At 29.6% G+C, this 18,687-nt stretch overlaps 2 protein-coding genes across 2 annotated transcripts; one reads left to right on the top strand and one right to left on the bottom strand.

The window, feature by feature from the left end:
• Nucleotides 1-11,751: 11,751 nt before the first annotated feature.
• On the top strand, nucleotides 11,752-14,215 carry LOC102604457 (homeobox-leucine zipper protein HAT4). Its single transcript, XM_006359191.2, has 4 exons — nucleotides 11,752-12,024; nucleotides 12,238-12,545; nucleotides 12,635-12,714; nucleotides 13,550-14,215. Exons 1-4 carry the CDS (start codon nucleotides 11,880-11,882, stop codon nucleotides 13,845-13,847), a joined length of 831 nt encoding a protein of 276 aa, XP_006359253.1. The 5' UTR covers nucleotides 11,752-11,879; the 3' UTR covers nucleotides 13,848-14,215.
• Nucleotides 14,216-16,928: 2,713 nt separating this feature from the next.
• Nucleotides 16,929-18,425, bottom strand: LOC107062983 (uncharacterized). Its single transcript, XM_015314314.1, has one exon. The coding sequence runs from the start codon at nucleotides 18,423-18,425 to the stop codon at nucleotides 16,929-16,931; it is 1,497 nt and encodes a 498-aa protein (XP_015169800.1).
• Nucleotides 18,426-18,687: the final 262 nt, after the last annotated feature.

The following is an 18,687-nucleotide window of genomic DNA, read 5'->3' as shown; positions in this document are numbered from 1 at the left end:
ATTAGTTATACATCAATTATCGTACGCCTTAATTCAAGTATTATTATTCTTGGTAGTATCATGATACTAATAATTATCAAACAACGTATATATATTAATAATTACTACTAATCATCTATTGTAATCAAAGTTCCGACATTATTATGAGCTTCATATCATTTTAATGGTTTTATGTCTTGTGAGTATATTTTTTAAAATTAATTTGTATATGTATTTCCTGGAAATGTTGAATACTTAAAAAAAAGTAAGCCAAGTTGAGATTATTTTATAAATTGTTATAATTAATATGGAATAGTACATATAATGGAGTCGTTGCCAACTTACAATAACTAAATATTACAGATTTGTTATTTAATTAAAGAATTCATCTATGCTATACACATGAAAATATGGAATAAAGTTTCTAATCAGAAATTGTCTGTCTAAATCATGCTATTGTCGGAAAACAAATCCTATAAATTGGTTTCACAGGTCATCATTTTATGTAATTCATTAATATTTTTATTTTAAAATTAAACTCTTCAAAACATCAAATTGTAATTAAATATAAAACTGTTCAATTTTATAAAGGTGACCTCCATGTAAAGTAGAAAATAATATAATACCTAGAAGAAAGAGCTAAGATAGTAGACACACGTTGTAGAGCAATAAGCAATTTACAAACATGCATGCGATACTTTAGCCGATAAAAAAGGTTGTACTATTACTAAATGATAAATGAAGTTACCATTAATTATTTTTTCTCGCTACATCGACTTTGTTATATGGAGTTGAATGTTGATAAGTCAGGAAATATTTACCTTACATTTAGAAGATGAAATAACAAAAATGAGAATTCTTCGATGATTGTGTGAGAATATTAAAAGAAATAAAATTAGATAAAATGAAGATACATAGGGTAAAATAGGAGTCACTTAAGTGATAGATATTAGATAAGATACAGAAAATGAAGTTTAGATTGTTTAAATATGTGAAGAGGAGCACAAATATCCAAGTGAGGAGGTGTGTGAGCTAGGTTGACAATGATAGGACTAAGGATAGGTAAAGGTAGACCGAGAAAGAAATGAAGGTGATTAGATAAAATATGCCACATGTTCGTGAGCTTGTCGAGGACTTTACCCTATATGTATAGAAATATATAAACATCGAGAATTAGGATAGACGTTAATATATACTGCAAGTAGTTATTATGATAGCATTATTTATTTTTACATTGATTATCTTTACTAATTTTGTTTCCTTTCTGCGGTATTTTTATCATAACTTTTTTACTGTAGCATTTGTTTTTTTTTCCTTCAACATTGCTTTGAATAACAATTACTTTTCCGTGAGCGTCCGACGATCTAGTGAAAATAATATTTTGACACTACAATAGCATGTATAGCTTAATATTTTAACACAACAATAATATATAGCTATGGTAAGATCCACATATACCCACCCGACCCTCTTCGAACCTCACTAATAAAATTTCACTAATATGTTATATATTAATCGTTTGTATTGTTTGATCTTTGATTGTTTATTTGTACTTTTTTTCTTATTTACAATGTCAGCAAATAATTGATTCTATGAACAAGTTGATGATTGCGTGATTTAGCTACCCTAAGCATCAAATCTTGCAATTTTAACAACTTGACACTTAGTTATATTAAAGCTCCTCTACCTACGATTCTCTTTGAAGAGATTGCACATGATTAAGTATTAGTGAAAGAATAATAAACAAACACAGCTAATCAAGATTCAAGTACTTCTTGAAGTTGACGTTGAAAAACAATATTTGAAAATTTAATTAATATTTTTATGCAAAAACAAAACACAATCAAATGAGTAGTTTTTTTTTTTTAAAAAAAAGATTCAATTAACCTTTTTTAACAATCACATCCAACGCACCATAATCTTAACATCAATACTCTCAGGAAAGGAAAGGAGACTGCTTTCGATAAATTCTGAGATAAAAATGAATATATTATTTTATTTTATTTTACATTAATTAAACTACATATATTTATGAAAGGCCTGTCATTAGTAGCAATAAAAAATTTATTTTACTTTTTTTCCCATCAAAGCAGTGTATTCAGCATTATTGCTCCATATCCATGAATGTTCCCAATGTATTGTTTATAAGATAAACCGAATAGAGCAAAAAATTACACGCAGCAGGAACAATGTATATAAAAACCAATGATTATCATCAGTGGTATATTGTGCCAATGAATAGATCTATCTTCTCACGAACCTAGAAATTTAAATGAAGGGGTTAAAAAAATAATATATTATAAGAGTATATAATAATTCTCTCTCTATATATAAATGTATAATATATATTTATATGCGTAGATCTAAATATATATTTAGTTTTGAGTCGAGAATCATTTGAAAAAGATCTCTAAGAAAAAGAAAGAAAAAAATTCTCTCAAAAGGAGGAGGATTGCTCAAACGTTTTAAAGAGGTCTTATACTTTTCACCGATGTGGGAGTTTTGAGGGCTAATTTCCACCCCACAATAGTCTGATTTCCTCGAAGCCCACATTTGATCTTACTCTAATATCATGTAAAATTAGATCATGAATTTATAACATACACCCCAAGAATTTAACTATACCAAATGAAAGGAAATATTGTCCAAAATCATCTTTTGAGGTGTAATCAGTGGTGCAGTCAAAACTCTTATTAAGTGTGTCCAAAAGTAATGGTGTATGGATGTTAAAATAAAATAAAAATATTGTGCTATATTGGGGTTCAAACTCGGTACTCCTTCATTCAAATGAGCACTCATTAATTACCACTACTTTAAAGGCATAACTGTTGTTAAGGGTATCCAATTACATTAAATATATATCCTTTAAATATAAAATCGACATATATATATCAAGTAATTTTCCGATGAAGGATATCCAGTTGGACACCCTGGGGTGGCTATAACTCTACCAATACCTATATATATATTATGTAAGGATAAAGTCTGAATAACTAAAGATTTGTTTATTCATTTTTTGTCATTTATTTTATCTATAATTTATTATATTTATGATATATTATATCAATAATTTATTTTATGAACTATATTGATTATATTATTATTATGAATCGCTATATGATTTAGAAGGAAAAAAAAAGAAGAAGATGAGAAATCAATGATTGGATGGGAAGAAGAGAAGTAGAAGGTGGGTCAAGTTCACGTGCAGATCACATGGAGAAGGAGCCTCGTACGGACCCCAGAAATGGGAAGATGATGATAATAATAATGATTCATGAACTAAACGAAGAGGGATTGTCGGAAAGAAGATCTATTATTGGTCTTTGTGTTAACACGTGGGGACAACTCCCACGCCACATTTCCGACATCTTGTCCCCACTAATTCATTAATTAACTCCCTTTTATCAACCTCCGTTGTCTCTATTTACTCGTCGACTTTTGAATTGATACACTAAAAATTTAAGATTTTCAAAAAGTTTTATATTTTTTAAAATTAATTAATTAAGGGTATAATAGAGATATAAGAAGTATCTTTTTAATCCACCATTTTAGCACTTTATTTATTTTTACTTGTTCATTATACTAAAAATATATGTTCAATAATATTTGTCCAATTAAATTATTTTTTTACCCATTTTGTAGTCGTTTTATTCTTGCTATTAATGTATTCATAAGATTATATAGTAATTCCCTATTATTTGTTGTTTTTTAAGATATGTGTCAAGTTAATACTTGTTGAACAGAAGAAGTATTAATTGTCACATAGTTTTCAATTTGTTTGTCTTACTCTCTTAATTTAAAAATAAGTAAATTATTGAGATTTTTTTCACAGTTCAAAATAAGTGAATTAATAAGCCTTTCTTTTTTCAGAATACAAAATAAGTGAATTGTTTAAAGTTCAAGAGAGTTTTTAACAATTGCTTAATTCTAAGACTACACAATTAAGAAATATTTTGATATATTCTTCATTTAAAATTTAAAAAAAAATTCTTTATTTTCTTAAACTTCATATTAAATTAATTTTTGACAATTACGAAAAGAATTGTGATTGAATAATAAGTCTCAATAAATGTCTTTGTTGGAAACATTAAAAATATTATTATTTTTAAATAAGAAGTGTTTAAAATCCAAAGTGTAAATAGTTAATTATGTTTACTTTGTAAACTGTTTAGAAGGAAAAAATCTATTGGGTCACTACAAAAAATAACTTTTAGCATAAATAAATATAGACATTGATAAAGAAAATTAAAGTCTTTACCGGTATTAGTTAAGTGTCATTAAAATCAATGTCGCTAAAAGCTCTAGAGAATATACAAAGAGTGCTAATTGCCACTAAAAATACATATTTAGCGATAATTACGCTATTTTCGTTAATTAATTATCGCTAATGATATTTTTGATGTAGTGAATGGTGCGGGCAATAATTGTTTTTGCAATATGATTTATCTTTCCCAGTAATAGTATGATTTGGCTGGATTTTTGTTGACTGTTATTTTGGCCCCACCTCTCTAATTGCTAATTAGGGTTTTGCTAACTTGTGAGTTGTGATCTTCAGATCCATCCCATTTTTAATTAATTCGATATTAGACTCATATAATAACTGTCCATACTATAGAAGTATCACCATTATTGTCCATTAAAATTATTTTATGCAGTAAAATGCATAGGCTTTGCTAGATTAATTAGCTAATACTAATAATTAGGTGTCCACGAGTTGGTAGTTTTTATTGTATGAAGTGTATAATATAGTATTAATTTATAGGAATCATAGTGTCATAATTAAATTAAATGCTTAAATAATGTGAGAGCTATAAAAATTAAGGAAACACTAATGATTAGGTCATGTTTAATGGCTTCTTGTTGAACTTCACGTGGACAGCCACCTCCCATAATTGCAAAATTCCAAAGCAAAAAGGAAATAATTAAATAATTAATTACTACTAGGGGTTCAACAACATGCATATTACACGCCTGGATTTTAGGATATCACACGCTCATTTTGTCTAAATTATTCAACTCCATTTGATATCAGGCATAACACATAAACGTGCTCGTCAATTTGACTTCAACTCATATTAGTGCATAAACAAACTAAGCTTATTCGTCTTGTGTGGTGATCTACATGGAAATTGTCTCTTACATGATGTTCTACGTGTATTATGTCATGTTAGGATAATTAGTGTGTTTATTTGTTCAAATTTATACAGCTTTAGTGTCTACTTGTAAACAATCAAAGTTGGACGGCATAAATGACACTTGAAGTCAAGATAAAAGGACATATTTATGTATTATGCCTTTATATTTCTTGAGCCCTATTGATCTCGTAATAAGAAGATTTTAATTAAGAAAATTGCTTGTTACTCGCTATATTTTTCTTTTTAGTATCCAGAATTGTTGCATTTAAAGAAGATCTTTTGAAATCAATATATCTACCTCCATGAGATAATGAATATGCATACATTTTACCCTCTTAAATTCACTGATGGATTTTACCAAATATGTTATTGGTTGTTGGTGTTAATTAAAAAAAATACTTTATTAATTTAATTATATTAGTTATGCTTTGCTAAAATGGAACATTCTTTTACTTTTTATATATGCGTCAACCAAAAATCAAACGGAGGGAGTATTGTTTAAAAAGAAAATGAATGTGTTATTAGTTAGATGACTTTTTATTTCTTCGAGAAGTGAGTCTCTTCTCTTTGAGTTTTCATTCGTGTGGTCAATTTTTATTTTATTTTAAAAAATAGTAGGCGTTTAGGTAATTATTTTTTTTAAAAATAATGTTATTTGGAATTTAATAAGCTAGAGTTAATACTGAAAAGTGCATTAACTTATTTCTAAATTTGAAATACAAATTTCACTAGTATTTATTTTTGTTTAACTTTTATTTTTTCCTTCTTCTTTCACTCACAAAGAAAACACCAAGAGAAAAGGAAATTATGGTTGAAGATCACGCGCGAGAACATCACGTGAGAAAAGTTAAGGATTAGCAGAGGAGTTCAAATGATTGTAGGTATAGTTCTTGTCGGGTAATAAGGAGACAAGAGGACACGGACGAGCTGTATGGGAAGTGCGACCCCACCAGTTCTGTTTTCTTGTTACTCCGTCTTTCCGATTTAAGTGATACATTTCATTTTTCGAGAGTATGATTAAGAAATTGCTAATTTATGATCAAAAATAAATTTGTTTAAATTTCAAAATCAGAAATGTGTCACATAAATTGAGATAGAAGGAATATATTTTTTCCATCATATATTAGTTGTTCACAATATCTTAATCATTTATTTTAATTTATTCATTATATTAAAATTTGATGTAAATATTTTACTTATATTGGTAATTTATAATTTTTTTATCACATTCATAATATAGGATAACAATAACATTATTTTTTTTAATGATTAATTACAAAATAACTTATTTCGTAGTTTTATAAAATTTAAATAAATTGCTTAAGAGGTAAGTAAATAAAATTAAAATTCATATTTATGCTTTATTAAAAAAAAAAAAACAGGAAATAGAGTGATACGTGAGACCACGTGTCTACCAGCACGACATGGTTGTGGTATGAGGCACGTGAGTTCTGGGAATTTAAGGGCGTTTTACTTTCTTTGACCCACGTGATCACCACCCTTTCTTGTCTCCCACCCCCACTACCCCCTCGTCCCTTAGGGGGGTCGTTTTTTGGAACTTGATTGAATTATGCAGGTATTAGTAATGTCGATCAACTATGATTGTGGGTTGATTTATATATATATTTTATATACATATTAGGTAGATAAGTATTGATTATTTCACCTTCTATTATGCATAAGACATGGATTACCTCATAATTTGTACATGTATTAGTTATAATAGTTTCTAAATTGTTAACCAAACTTTGTATTAATTTTAGGGAAAAGACATAAAATCCCCCTTGAACTTGGCATGAAAACTTACTTTAGTACTTAAACTACACATGTGTTTATATACCCCCTAATTTAATTTGAATTGAATTTAATTACCCCTTAAAGAGTGACGTGGCAAAATTTGTATCACCAACTTTTCATAAGCGCGTGAGAAAGAAAAAGACACCAAAAAATTGACACATGTCATCTTTTTATTGAATAACATACTTAATAACTTATTTTACTAATTTTTAAATATTTTATTTTGAATTAACTTTTCTCTCTATATTTCTTTTTCTGCATCTTCTTCTTCAATTTTTTTTTCTCTTCTCATAACTCTTTCTCTTTTTTATTCTTTTCATTTAGTTCAAGTAAACATTTACTTCCAAATATAACTTCTTACACATTTCTTCTTCTTCTTTTCTTTTCTATTTTTAATCATTTCTTCTTTTTTTTACAATTTTTTTGGTGTTTGATTCACCCACCATTTTTGACATCAAATAAGATTATTAGATCTATCAGTTTAAAGCGTAATCAGAATGAAGTTGACTTCCATTAAAAAAAATCAAAGATATTGTTGGCAAAAGATTAACTATGAAGATTTCGCCCAATTCATTAATAATTTTTCATATTTATGCAAATAATTTTTTAAATTTTTGAGGAAGGCGGTATCGTATAACTAAACTGAAAATGCAATTGAAATTTGAATTATAGTTTGTATATTGAGAAGTAAATTCATTGATGATTTTAATTTTTGGCTCAATATTTTTTTAGAAAAATAATTATTATGGAGATTTAAGCAATTAATTAGGAATTTTGTTAATGTACATGTGGACGAATGAAAACGCGTGTGACTCAACAACACTCAGCCTTCAACTGGGCTGGTGATGGGAGGGTTGAAAAAAATCACTTGAAAGATGTTAAGGGGGTATATAAACAAGAGAGTAACTTATTTCTTATCCACTTATCAAACACTATATAAGTTATAGGGAAAATAATATAACAAAAACTTATTTCTTACCCATCTACCGAACGACCCCTTAGGGATAGTATGATAGTTAGAAAAGAGAGAACTTACTTTTGTATTATTTTCTTATTAAGTTATAAAACACTTGTTAACTACTTAGAAAATAAGTTATTTATATATAAAATTAATATGATGGTTGCTTTTTTTAAAATTTAGAATTCACATGACTAATTTATATATGTATAAGTTTATGATGAAATTTATGCATTATTTTATACAGTATAGTAGATGGAAAAGCTAATATCCACATAATTTATACCTATATAATTAATACATGTATTACTAATATTTGCATAATTCTACTCTAATCGGCTTAGTTCAAAACCAAGTTATTCAATCTTTAGATTATAAATTACAATGGTTTATTTCACTTTTTCAAATGAAATAGAAAATTTCATCATATCAATTTTCAAATATAAAAAATTGACTCCTTTTCTCATCAATTCATGTATTTAAGTGACAAAAACATGTGAATTGGTTTAATTATTTATGTAGTGAAATGTCTATTTCTTGATATAACATTTCGTTTTTTGCTTCATTGGCCACATCTATCTTAGTTGTTTTTAATTGTGACCTTTGTTCTACAAACTCATAAGTATGTCAAATTATTTGATTGAGACTTTCTAGCAAACTCTCATATATTGTTCCACAAAGTTGCCTTAGTATGTACAATTACTGGTCACATATAGTTATATTACCCCCTCAATTTAAGTAGTTCACTTACTAGTAATTGTAGATTCATTTGGTAGTATATCTCATTATACCAACAAATATATTATGACGCGGTAAATCAATACTTATATATTCTCAGTCAAATGTCTTAGTTTTTTTTGTTGAAATATAAAACATATTTTTTTATTAAATTATTCTTTTACAAGACCGACTTATAGAAATTGAAGGAGTGTTTTCAATAGATCTTCAATAATAATGTATATTGATGATGTAAAAATTATTTACATGATATTATTATTAAATAAGTACAAAATTTCTTTTCACAAAGAAAAGACTAAAGAGTGGAGCCTTAGGGAGATGGTTGTAGGGACAAATTCAAATGGGGAAATAGCAATTGAAGTTGGGAATGTTGGCCAAGAAAAAAAAGTGTCTATTAATTGCAATCATATATTAATTTACCAATGTGCATTTCCCTTTCATTATTATTTATTTGATTTGCACCATTATTGGCAATTTGTTTGAATCTTATTGGTTAAGGATATTGTTGCACATAATTCATTTCACATCCTTTGGTGCTTGTGGGTCATTTTCTTGTTTTCTATGGATGTTCCTAGCATCTTTTTTAACCAATTATAATTATGAGGCCAAATATTGTGTTTTATTTTTTATTACATTTCAATGAATTTATAAGTAATTGTAAAATAACATAGGTAGAATTTTTATTAAGTGAATTTAAAATAGGGACTTTAAAATATAAAGAAGTAAACATATGAAGAAATTAAGAACAACATGTACTATGAGTGGGTAGATAGAAAAAAGAAATTTAACCTAGCATATACAATATAGTTTCCGCTTGAGGGGATTTGTCCGCCCCTCCATAAAGAGATGGATTTGGTCTGACTCAATTTCAAAAATTAGCTCATGAATGGAGGATTGTCCAACGATGTATAAGAAGACCATTCATCATTTTTTCATTCGATGTGTGACTCTTGAATCTCACGCCCGTGCTTGACATCTTGTGAGCCAGTAATTCATTATGGGACCAAGATTGGTACATAGTAGTTGGGATGGACCATGCTATAATACCATGTAAAGAAATTGATCTTGAACCTAATTCAATCTCAGGGTTCTTGTTCCAATCTGATATGTGATAAATCTCATTAACACTTCCCCCATCAAACTCGTATTTGTACATTCTTTATCAGGGGTTTCACTGTTCAATCCAATGGCGCACATCAGATTCAATGAATATGATTCTGATATAATGTAAACAAATAAATTTGGAGTCTAATTCAACATCAAAAACTAACTCACGACTACGAATCAAGTAAAATAAAACAAAAATGTTACATTTAATTTTTGCTTGTTAATTAAACAAAAAATAAAGGTTGCACGGGTATAAAAGAACTTAACCATGTGATGTATAAAAAATAAATATTTCCAAATAAATAAATCATAAGACCTAAATAAAGTCGATTCTTTTTCTTTTAGCAGAAAAAAAAGCCCCTTTTACCCAGGTCACAGAAAAAGATAAAAAGAAAAAAACTTGAAAAAAAAAGATGAAAAGAAGTTCAATTAGCCAATACCATTAAATGGTTTTGTTCGATACCGGTCACTGGTCAAACACTACAGGATTGTTAAAAAAGAGAACACACTTCATCTTATTATCTCTCCGTTTATTTTTATTTGTCTATTATATATTTTTATTTTTTATTATATTAAAATTACATGTTCATTTTTAATTTATTTTATTATTAACTATAGTCAATTCTTAAAAAAATTCACAAAAGTTGAATTTATTGCTTTTTGAATGATGTATCAAATCAATATTTGACAAATAAAAATAGACAAAAGGAGTACTTGTTCAGTTTACAAAATTAAAAAAATAATTTATTAATTAGTTCTTAATTAATCCTTATAAACTATAGTCATTTTCTATGCATTGAACTTATCAATTTATCATACTCAAAAGTGATATAGTAATATTATCATTCTATTTATTGTTTCTTAAAGAGTGTGATAAGTCAATCGTGAATACATAAAAAGTAGACGGAGGGATATGTCAGGTCTTTAATTATACACAACAACCTTATGTAGAATATGTCTGAAATTTTATGACTTATTGAAAAGAACACAAATAATTAAATGAAATAATATATTTTATGTGATTAATTTAATTATCTAATAGAACACTTAATTAGAAACTAAGGTATGTTTAGTTAAAACAAAATTAGTTCAAACAAATAATAAAATTAAGAAAATAGTGATGAGATAAAAATTTTGTGTCTTGTTTTGTTGTCATGTTAGGAATAACTTATCTCACCATTTATATAATAGTGTGTATATTAAATAAGTTATCCCAAAATAGTTGATCCCATAATAACTGATCCTGAAATAACTTGTTTCCAACAAAACGCTTAAGTTTATAATTATTTAATGCAATATTATGTACACATACTCCAAAGTCTCTAACACATCATTGAGAACAAAACTTTCCTCTATCATTGATTATTTCCATCTTCCTTTCACATTTACCACAGCCATAAATAACAATTCAAGTGTCTCTTGGGAACAAGGAATGGGCCCCTTCTAAAGAAAAGTAAAACCAGTGGGAAAATGGAGGTAATTATTTAGAGGAGGCAAAAGTTATGATTTGTGATAATTGGTACCCCCCTCTCTGACACTCGTTTGTCATCATTTGCCCTTTGCGAAATAACCCACTACTACTATTCAACTATTTTCCAAATATTCACGTGGGTTCTGTGATAGAATGATCGAGATTCCTTTAATATTTTTAAATAAAAATTTGTTATAAAAAGTGATCTTATTACGAAGATCAATCATAGAAATAAAACTTTGAATTAATTGAGCTTCAATATACATATGAATATTTGATATCAAATGGAAAAAAAATAAGTCCTTTGTTTCATTTTTATATAATGTAATTTGACTTGACACAAAAAAATTTAAAAAATATTTGTGAAACTTATGATCTAAAAAGAGTGATAGATATCATTTTTTACAAGAATTACTAAAATGAAAAAGTGAAATCATATAAATTATGACAGACGGAGTAATATTTTCCAAATAATTTTAAAAATAAAAAGGGATTTTTTTTGCATTGTATCCTTTCTATATAAGTCCTTCTCATTTGCACTTCCTACTCATATCACTCTCCAAAGTTTCTTTTCTTTTCTCTCTCTATATCAACAACTCCCCATCTTTCTTACCTGAAAAATTATAAATTCTTTTCACATCACTGCTCTTTTTTTAGCTCTGTTTTTCTTCAAGAAATCTAAAAAAAAAACAAAATGATGGTTGAAAAAGAAGATTTGGGGTTAAGCCTTAGCCTCAGTTTTCCAGATAATAACAATAAGAAGAATACTCAGCTCAATCTTTCACCTTTCAATCTCATTCAAAAAACTTCTTGGACTGATTCTTTATTCCCTTCTTCAGGTAATTAATTTTGATCTATGCATTTTTCCTTTAGATCTGGTTAAAATCTCGTGCATTAAGCTTTCACTATGCGGTATTAATAAAGGGCCGGGCCATGGATTTTTTCTAAGGCCCGAACCAAAAAGGATGTTTATTTACGTGAATATTAGCATTGCTATTTTGTGTAATTATTTTTTTAAGTGATCGAATTGTGTAAATATTTTTTTTTTACAGATCGGAACATTGAGACATGTAGAGTGGAGACGAGGACTTTTTTGAAGGGAATCGATGTGAATCGGCTGCCGGCGACGGGTGAGGCCGACGAAGAAGCCGGCGTTTCGTCGCCGAACAGTACGATTTCGAGTGTGAGTGGAAATAAGAGAACTGAAAGAGAAGCTAATAATTGTGATCAAGAGGAACATGAAATGGAAAGAGGTTCTGATGAAGAAGATGGAGAAACTTCTAGAAAGAAATTAAGGCTATCAAAAGACCAATCTGCCATTCTTGAAGAAAGTTTCAAAGAACACAATACACTCAATCCTGTAAGTTTGATAAAAAATTCTTGTTTGTTTTTGAGGGGTATTTTGGTCATTTTGTGTTTTTGCTTACAAGTTTGTTCTTTTATGTGTAGAAACAAAAGCTGGCTTTGGCCAAAAGACTGGGATTGAGGCCTAGGCAAGTGGAGGTGTGGTTTCAGAATAGGAGGGCAAGGTGAGATATTTTTGTAATTTTGTGTCCTTTTCAAGGGTATTTATGATATTTTAATTCACTACTGTAATTATAATAAAAATAATGATTATTGAAAATGATAGGAGTGATAGTAATAATAATGACTTAAAGATTAAAACAGCATGTCTCATGTGAGTGTATGAGACCAAATCATATGCTATTTTGGTCTTTAGTTAGACATATAGGAACCCCACAATGAGAAATTGTCTCCTCATCACACTTTTTTGATTGGCTCCATTCTATTGGTCCATCACAATCATTTAGGGGGCATTTATTACGCGGAGTAAGATGAGATATTCTCAAATTAGATAAAACTTTATACCGTCAATCAAGCATATACTTGGATCTTGAATATTCAACTTTATTTCGCGGGAATTATAATCTCAAATAATTTAATTTGCAGACCGAACGATCCCTAGTATTATTTTTAGAAGTGATCAATAGTAAATTAAGTTGTTGGAGTCATATATATCTAGATCCATTTGAAATTTAGCATCTAACGAAGAATTTTTATACTATCAGATTAGTAAAATAATTATTCATGTTAAGTTGAAACAAATTATTACTTCAAATTTAACAACTTTTATGTACACTAACATCTCAATCAATGATAGTACTATAAAAGTAACCCTCTATATTAAGAGGACATGTAAAAGCTCCATACATTGCATACCACTGAAATTCTTCATTTGAAAGTAGTTCCTTTTTTTGCTATGTTGCTTGAATTATCTTACACGAGTACGATAATATTTTTAGGTCGTTGAAACTACGTAATTTTTCGTTCTTTTTCTTATGGAGATTTGATTTTTGTAAACAGGACAAAGTTGAAGCAAACAGAAGTTGACTGTGAGTTCTTGAAGAGATGTTGTGAGAATTTGACAGAGGAAAACAGGAGATTACAGAAAGAAGTTCAAGAGTTGAGGGCATTAAAGCTTTCACCTCAATTCTACATGCAAATGACCCCTCCCACTACCCTCACCATGTGCCCTTCATGTGAGCGTGTTGCGGGCCCACCGTCATCCTCATCTGGGCCCACATCCACACCAATGGGCCAGGCCCAACCCAGGCCCAGGCCATTTAACCTATGGGCCAATGCACTACATCCTAGATCATGATTTTGCAAGAAGGGCAATTTGGTCAAATGAAAGTGACAAGACAAACTTGTAATCGAGTACCATAATGTTTTGTGTATGAAAATATTAATTTTTATGGTCTAAGATATGGTTGTTGGGACTTGAGAATGGGGGATTTGGTGGGTCAAAGAATCTTTGATTTCTATTATTGACTATATCTTTTTCTTGTATTTACAAATTAGGCTTATTAATCTTTTTTACTATATTTGGTAGTAAGTACCAATAGTTTGCTTTTTCCCCCCATTTTGAAGTTATTGGTAGGGTAAAGAGGTAGAGGACTTTTTAGATGTAAAGTTATGAAGGATATCAACTATTATGGTTATAGATTTACTTGGAGAAGTTTTAAAGTTTGTCTTTTGATCATATTTTTGTATTTTTAACTTTTTGCTAATTGCTTGTCAATTGTCATCATGTCATATCAAATAACTTTCCTTAGTGGCTAAGTTACAAAGCAAAGAGAGTATGTTAACAACAACAAATTACGGGATAGTTTTATAAGTGAAGTCTGAACAATATAACATGTACATAAATTTTATTTATGTGAGATTGAAGTTATTTTTGATAGACCTTCCGTTCAAAATATAAGTAAGATTGGAACGCATAAAATCAAAATAAAGAGACAATGTCCTAGGAACAATATTTTTTGGTTTGGTTAATCAAGTTCAGGGTATTGTGGGTAATTTGCTTCATGCTGTGTGAAGTTGTTTCCTGTTCCTTTGTCATTGTCTAGTCATTAGGAATATAAAATAGTGTCTAATTATTGATTTAAATGCTCATGATTGCTTGAATAGTTTAACAGTATTTTAAGTCACAATAATGTATTCTTTCGTAGTTCTAAATAATCTTAAGTCACTATTTAGAACTACGAAAGAAAGTAATAAGTATTATTTCATTTTTCGATACGATTTAGATTAATCGATTTTTAAAGCAAACATAATAATGAAAATAAAACTGTAAAATTGGAGTGTGATGATCACATGACAAGTCATCATAGCGTAATCAATACATAAGGTAATTGTCGTTCAATTATTAGAGAGCAAATTTGCAATTATAGTCCACAAAAAGGCCCAAGACGTTAGTTTGCATAGATAGCCAATTTGGGTGGAAGTTATTTAACATGTAGCCATAATTCATAACTATTTAAAGCTTTAATCGCTTCAGACCTATGAGACTGAAGTTGAAAAAATCTTTCATCTGCAGTTACAAAATTTAAACGTGCAAATATGAAATTAGAATATTATATTGTTTGTGCGGACAAACTTCATATACACATTTTTGTATGAAGTTAGGCTATTTAATTAATTTTATTCATAATATCTCAATTTAATTTATTCTAAAATAATATACTTTCTTCGTTCTTATTTATATGCCGTTCTTATATTAAAAATAAATGTTTCTTTATACTTGTCATTTCCTAAAATTAATGTATAAGTGACATTATTCTTCCTGTTTTACCCTTGAGAATTATTAGCCTTGAAAGTATGAATTTGATCAATATAGGAAAACTAAATGATTAATTCATATTTACGGGTCAATTTAATTGATCAAAGTAAATTAACTTATGTTCATTTATTTTAACTTGACTTCAAGAGAACAGTAAATAATGATACAATGATAAACTTACCTAATTTTTTAGGGCGAGAGTGGGGGATTGGGGTGGCAAGCGATAGATCCAATCAATCTCGCGATGAAGAGAATTTTTTGATGTTGAAAGATATCATGATGACAAGAATTCAATTTGTTCGATAAACTACTCGAGGGCATTTACATAAACTCCAAAACCGTACTTAAGAATTTTACATCAGAAAACTCCCAAGCTTACTGAAGAAGGAACAAAATAGAGAAAACTTGTTTTGGTAGAAACTATATTTTAAAACATTTTTAATTAACCAAATAAAAAGACTTCATTTTTTTCTTGCATCCATGATGTACTAATCTTATTCCCCTGCAGATTTCCATACCGGCTGATCTTCCACTCTTCCAACATCCCGAATCGAGGTGGTTCTAAACTCGGGTTTATTTAACCCCTTCTTAAAAGCTTTCACCTTTTTTTGCTCTTGAACTTATAATCTTACGATTGAAGGTGGAGAAAGGGTATTTAACACTTGAGCAAAGTTGCCTACCTCTTTAGTTAAAAAAAAAGAGGAAAGGTGCTTCGAAGTCTTAATTCAAGCTACAAATATTGAGTTTATGCATTGATAACCTGTCCACCATTTTGTCCAAAACTCGTCTAAATTGCAACAACAATAACATATCCAGTGTAATCACACATAGTGTGGTCTGGAGAGAGTAGAATGTACCTAGACATAGACAGTACCCCTACCTTGGGGATAGCTAGACCGATAGATCCTCATCTAAATTGTGTCCTAAAATCCTCTGATAATAAAGTAGCAACTCGAAATGATGTTAGATTATGATAATGGGACACACTGGAGTTGTTGAGATTCCTGAGCCTATTATAAGCTACAGTATATTAAGTGTACAAATTTGTTATCAGTACAAATCCATTCATTTCCAGATATCAGAGAATAGAGCATTAGTACTTCAACATAACTCTATAACATCAATTGCCCACTGGTTAAGGACAGTTTGAAAGCAGTATAAATGTAAAAGATTTCAGTTATATATACTGACACTACAAGTACCATTAATCCTTGCTTCGGTTATCGTACTATTTGTTGTTGCTACTGTACATTTTTCCATTATATGCATTTACTTTTCATGCAGATTTTGATATGCTTTACCTGTGCCAAGAGTCGATCAGAAACAACTTTCTCTGTCTTCACTCGGGGTAAGACTGCATACACACCACTCTCCCCAGACCCCGTTTGTAGGATTACATGACTAGGTATGATGTTGTTGTTGTTAAGAAAGGTGGGATAATCAAAAGATTTTCATTCCAGATATTGTCATGCAGTAACAATAATCATAAGAAGGGCCTCATGGTTAACAAATCAATTATAGTAGATGAGGCAGAGGTAATTAATTACATTAAAATTACAATATGCTAAAATCTCTGTATAACAGAAAACTCAATAAGTATAAATAGTGAAACATAAAAGGTTATCTTACAAGGTTTCTTGTAGATTGCCCTGCTGATCTTCTGATGGATTCAATTCTTTGAAGCCTAATTTGCTCCCTAAACTTCGCAATAAACTCATCAGCTTTCTTATCAACATCTGGTCCTTCATGATCACTCTGAGTTTCAATTTCTGTTTTCTCCACATTTTCTTCAAAGTAATCATAATCTTCACTATCAGTCTCTGAATCCTCTTGATCACTTTCCACAAGGAATTTCTCAACATATTCTTTCTTCTCTTCATTTGGGAATTCCATGAATCTTGATTTTGTCGAAAAGTTATAACTTTCATGCATCATTTTATCAGTTGTTCCTATAAAAGTTTCTTCATTTTCTTCAGGACATGTGAATTCTTTTGTTCTTGTACTTCCAATGAATGGCCTCAATTCTGTTGTTGTTCCTGAATATGCTTTTCTTGTTGTTTGGAGCTTTTCACCGCGTGTCGAATCCATTGGCACACTCCTTATGCTTCTCCTCAATTCCTTATCAGATGGAATTACATTGTCATTTGTAACACTAGAGGTTGATTTCATCTTATAGAAGAAATGTGGTGGTGGTGGTGGTGGAGGTGGTGGTGGAGGAGGATTCGATTTACGAAAACTTTTCTTTCTCACTACATCTTCATTAACAATCTTGGATTGTGATTCTGGTGAAAAGGACAATTTTCTTGATTGTGAAGGAGAAAGAGTTCTTGGTGAAGAGGAATTTGAGTTATTACTATTCTTAGGTAATCTAAAAGATTGAGACCTTAAAGAAAAAGGTTCAATCTTTTTAACTAAATCACCATCTTCTATCATCTCCATGTTTCTTGCTGATCTTGATCGCCATGGAATAGGCGATGGACGAACAACATTTTCCTCTAAACTCTCCACCAATTTCTTAGGACTTGACACAACAAAATCCCCATTTCTTGATTTTGAACTTAATCCATTACTTTCTTCCAAATGATCATCAAGAACACGCGATTTCAAGCTTCGAATAGGTAAAAGAAGAGGCTTTTCGCCAATTCTTGAATTAATAGCTCTCTGTTCATTAAGGCTATGATTTTCTATTACAACAGGATTGTTACCTCTATGGTACTGATTAGTCCAAGTTTGAACTTTGTTTTCATCATGATTATCGGTATCATCATCGAAAACAGATGAGGCATGAAGTAATCCAGATACATAGGATTGAGCATTATCAAACTTTGTGTTATGTTCCTTATCTGTTTCATCACTTTTTTTGCTAAAAAGTCCATATGAAACAGCTATGCCAACAAATATAAGTTGAAGAACTTCCCAGCTTCTTGTTTGAAGAGTTTGGTTAATGAAATCAGGAGCTTCTGAGGTGAAAAGTGGAAGCACAACAAGAAAAATCACAAGAAGTGAAGCTTTGAAGAGAAAATGGTTATAAAACTTAGTATGTTTTGCATGGTTTGGTGGAACTTCAGAGTCTTTTTTCTGTTTTTTGGAGGTGTTAGGAGATGTGTTGTCTCCCATTGAAGAAAAAAGAGGAAGCTTTGGTTTGTTTTTGGATGTTGTTTTATGTTGCAAAATGTGAAAAGAAGATGAGATGATGGATGAGAGAAGTCTTAATGCTAAGGAAAAGTATAGAGAGAGTGATGAAGAAAGTTTTTGGAATGAGTGATTTGATTTCAAGCAATGCTTTAATTTCTTTATCTATAAAAAGATTCCACTCTTATGACATTCTTGTCCTCCTATTTTGTCAATTCACCACTATGTGAAAATGGTGGGAAGTACT

This window comes from Solanum tuberosum, unplaced genomic scaffold (genome assembly GCF_000226075.1).
Source record: "Solanum tuberosum cultivar DM 1-3 516 R44 unplaced genomic scaffold, SolTub_3.0 scf00292, whole genome shotgun sequence".
In the NCBI taxonomy this organism is placed as follows: Eukaryota; Viridiplantae; Streptophyta; class Magnoliopsida; order Solanales; family Solanaceae; genus Solanum; species Solanum tuberosum.
Note: the sequence above shows the minus strand (reverse complement) of the source record. Positions and strands in the feature narration are given on the sequence as shown.

What these genes read in the sequence shown, in the direction of transcription:
- LOC102604457 (XM_006359191.2), top strand. Translation starts at nt 11,880, where the DNA reads ATGATGGTTGAAAAAGAAGATTTGGGGTTAAGCCTTAGCCTCAGTTTT. An exon ending in TTCTTTATTCCCTTCTTCAG is followed by an intron (nt 12,025 to 12,237) that starts GTAATTAATTTT and finishes TTTTTTTTACAG; the next exon opens with ATCGGAACATTGAGACATGT. An exon ending in TTTCAGAATAGGAGGGCAAG is followed by an intron (nt 12,715 to 13,549) that starts GTGAGATATTTT and finishes TTTTGTAAACAG; the next exon opens with GACAAAGTTGAAGCAAACAG.
- LOC107062983 (XM_015314314.1), bottom strand. Translation starts at nt 18,425, where the DNA reads ATGGGAGACAACACATCTCCTAACACCTCCAAAAAACAGAAAAAAGAC.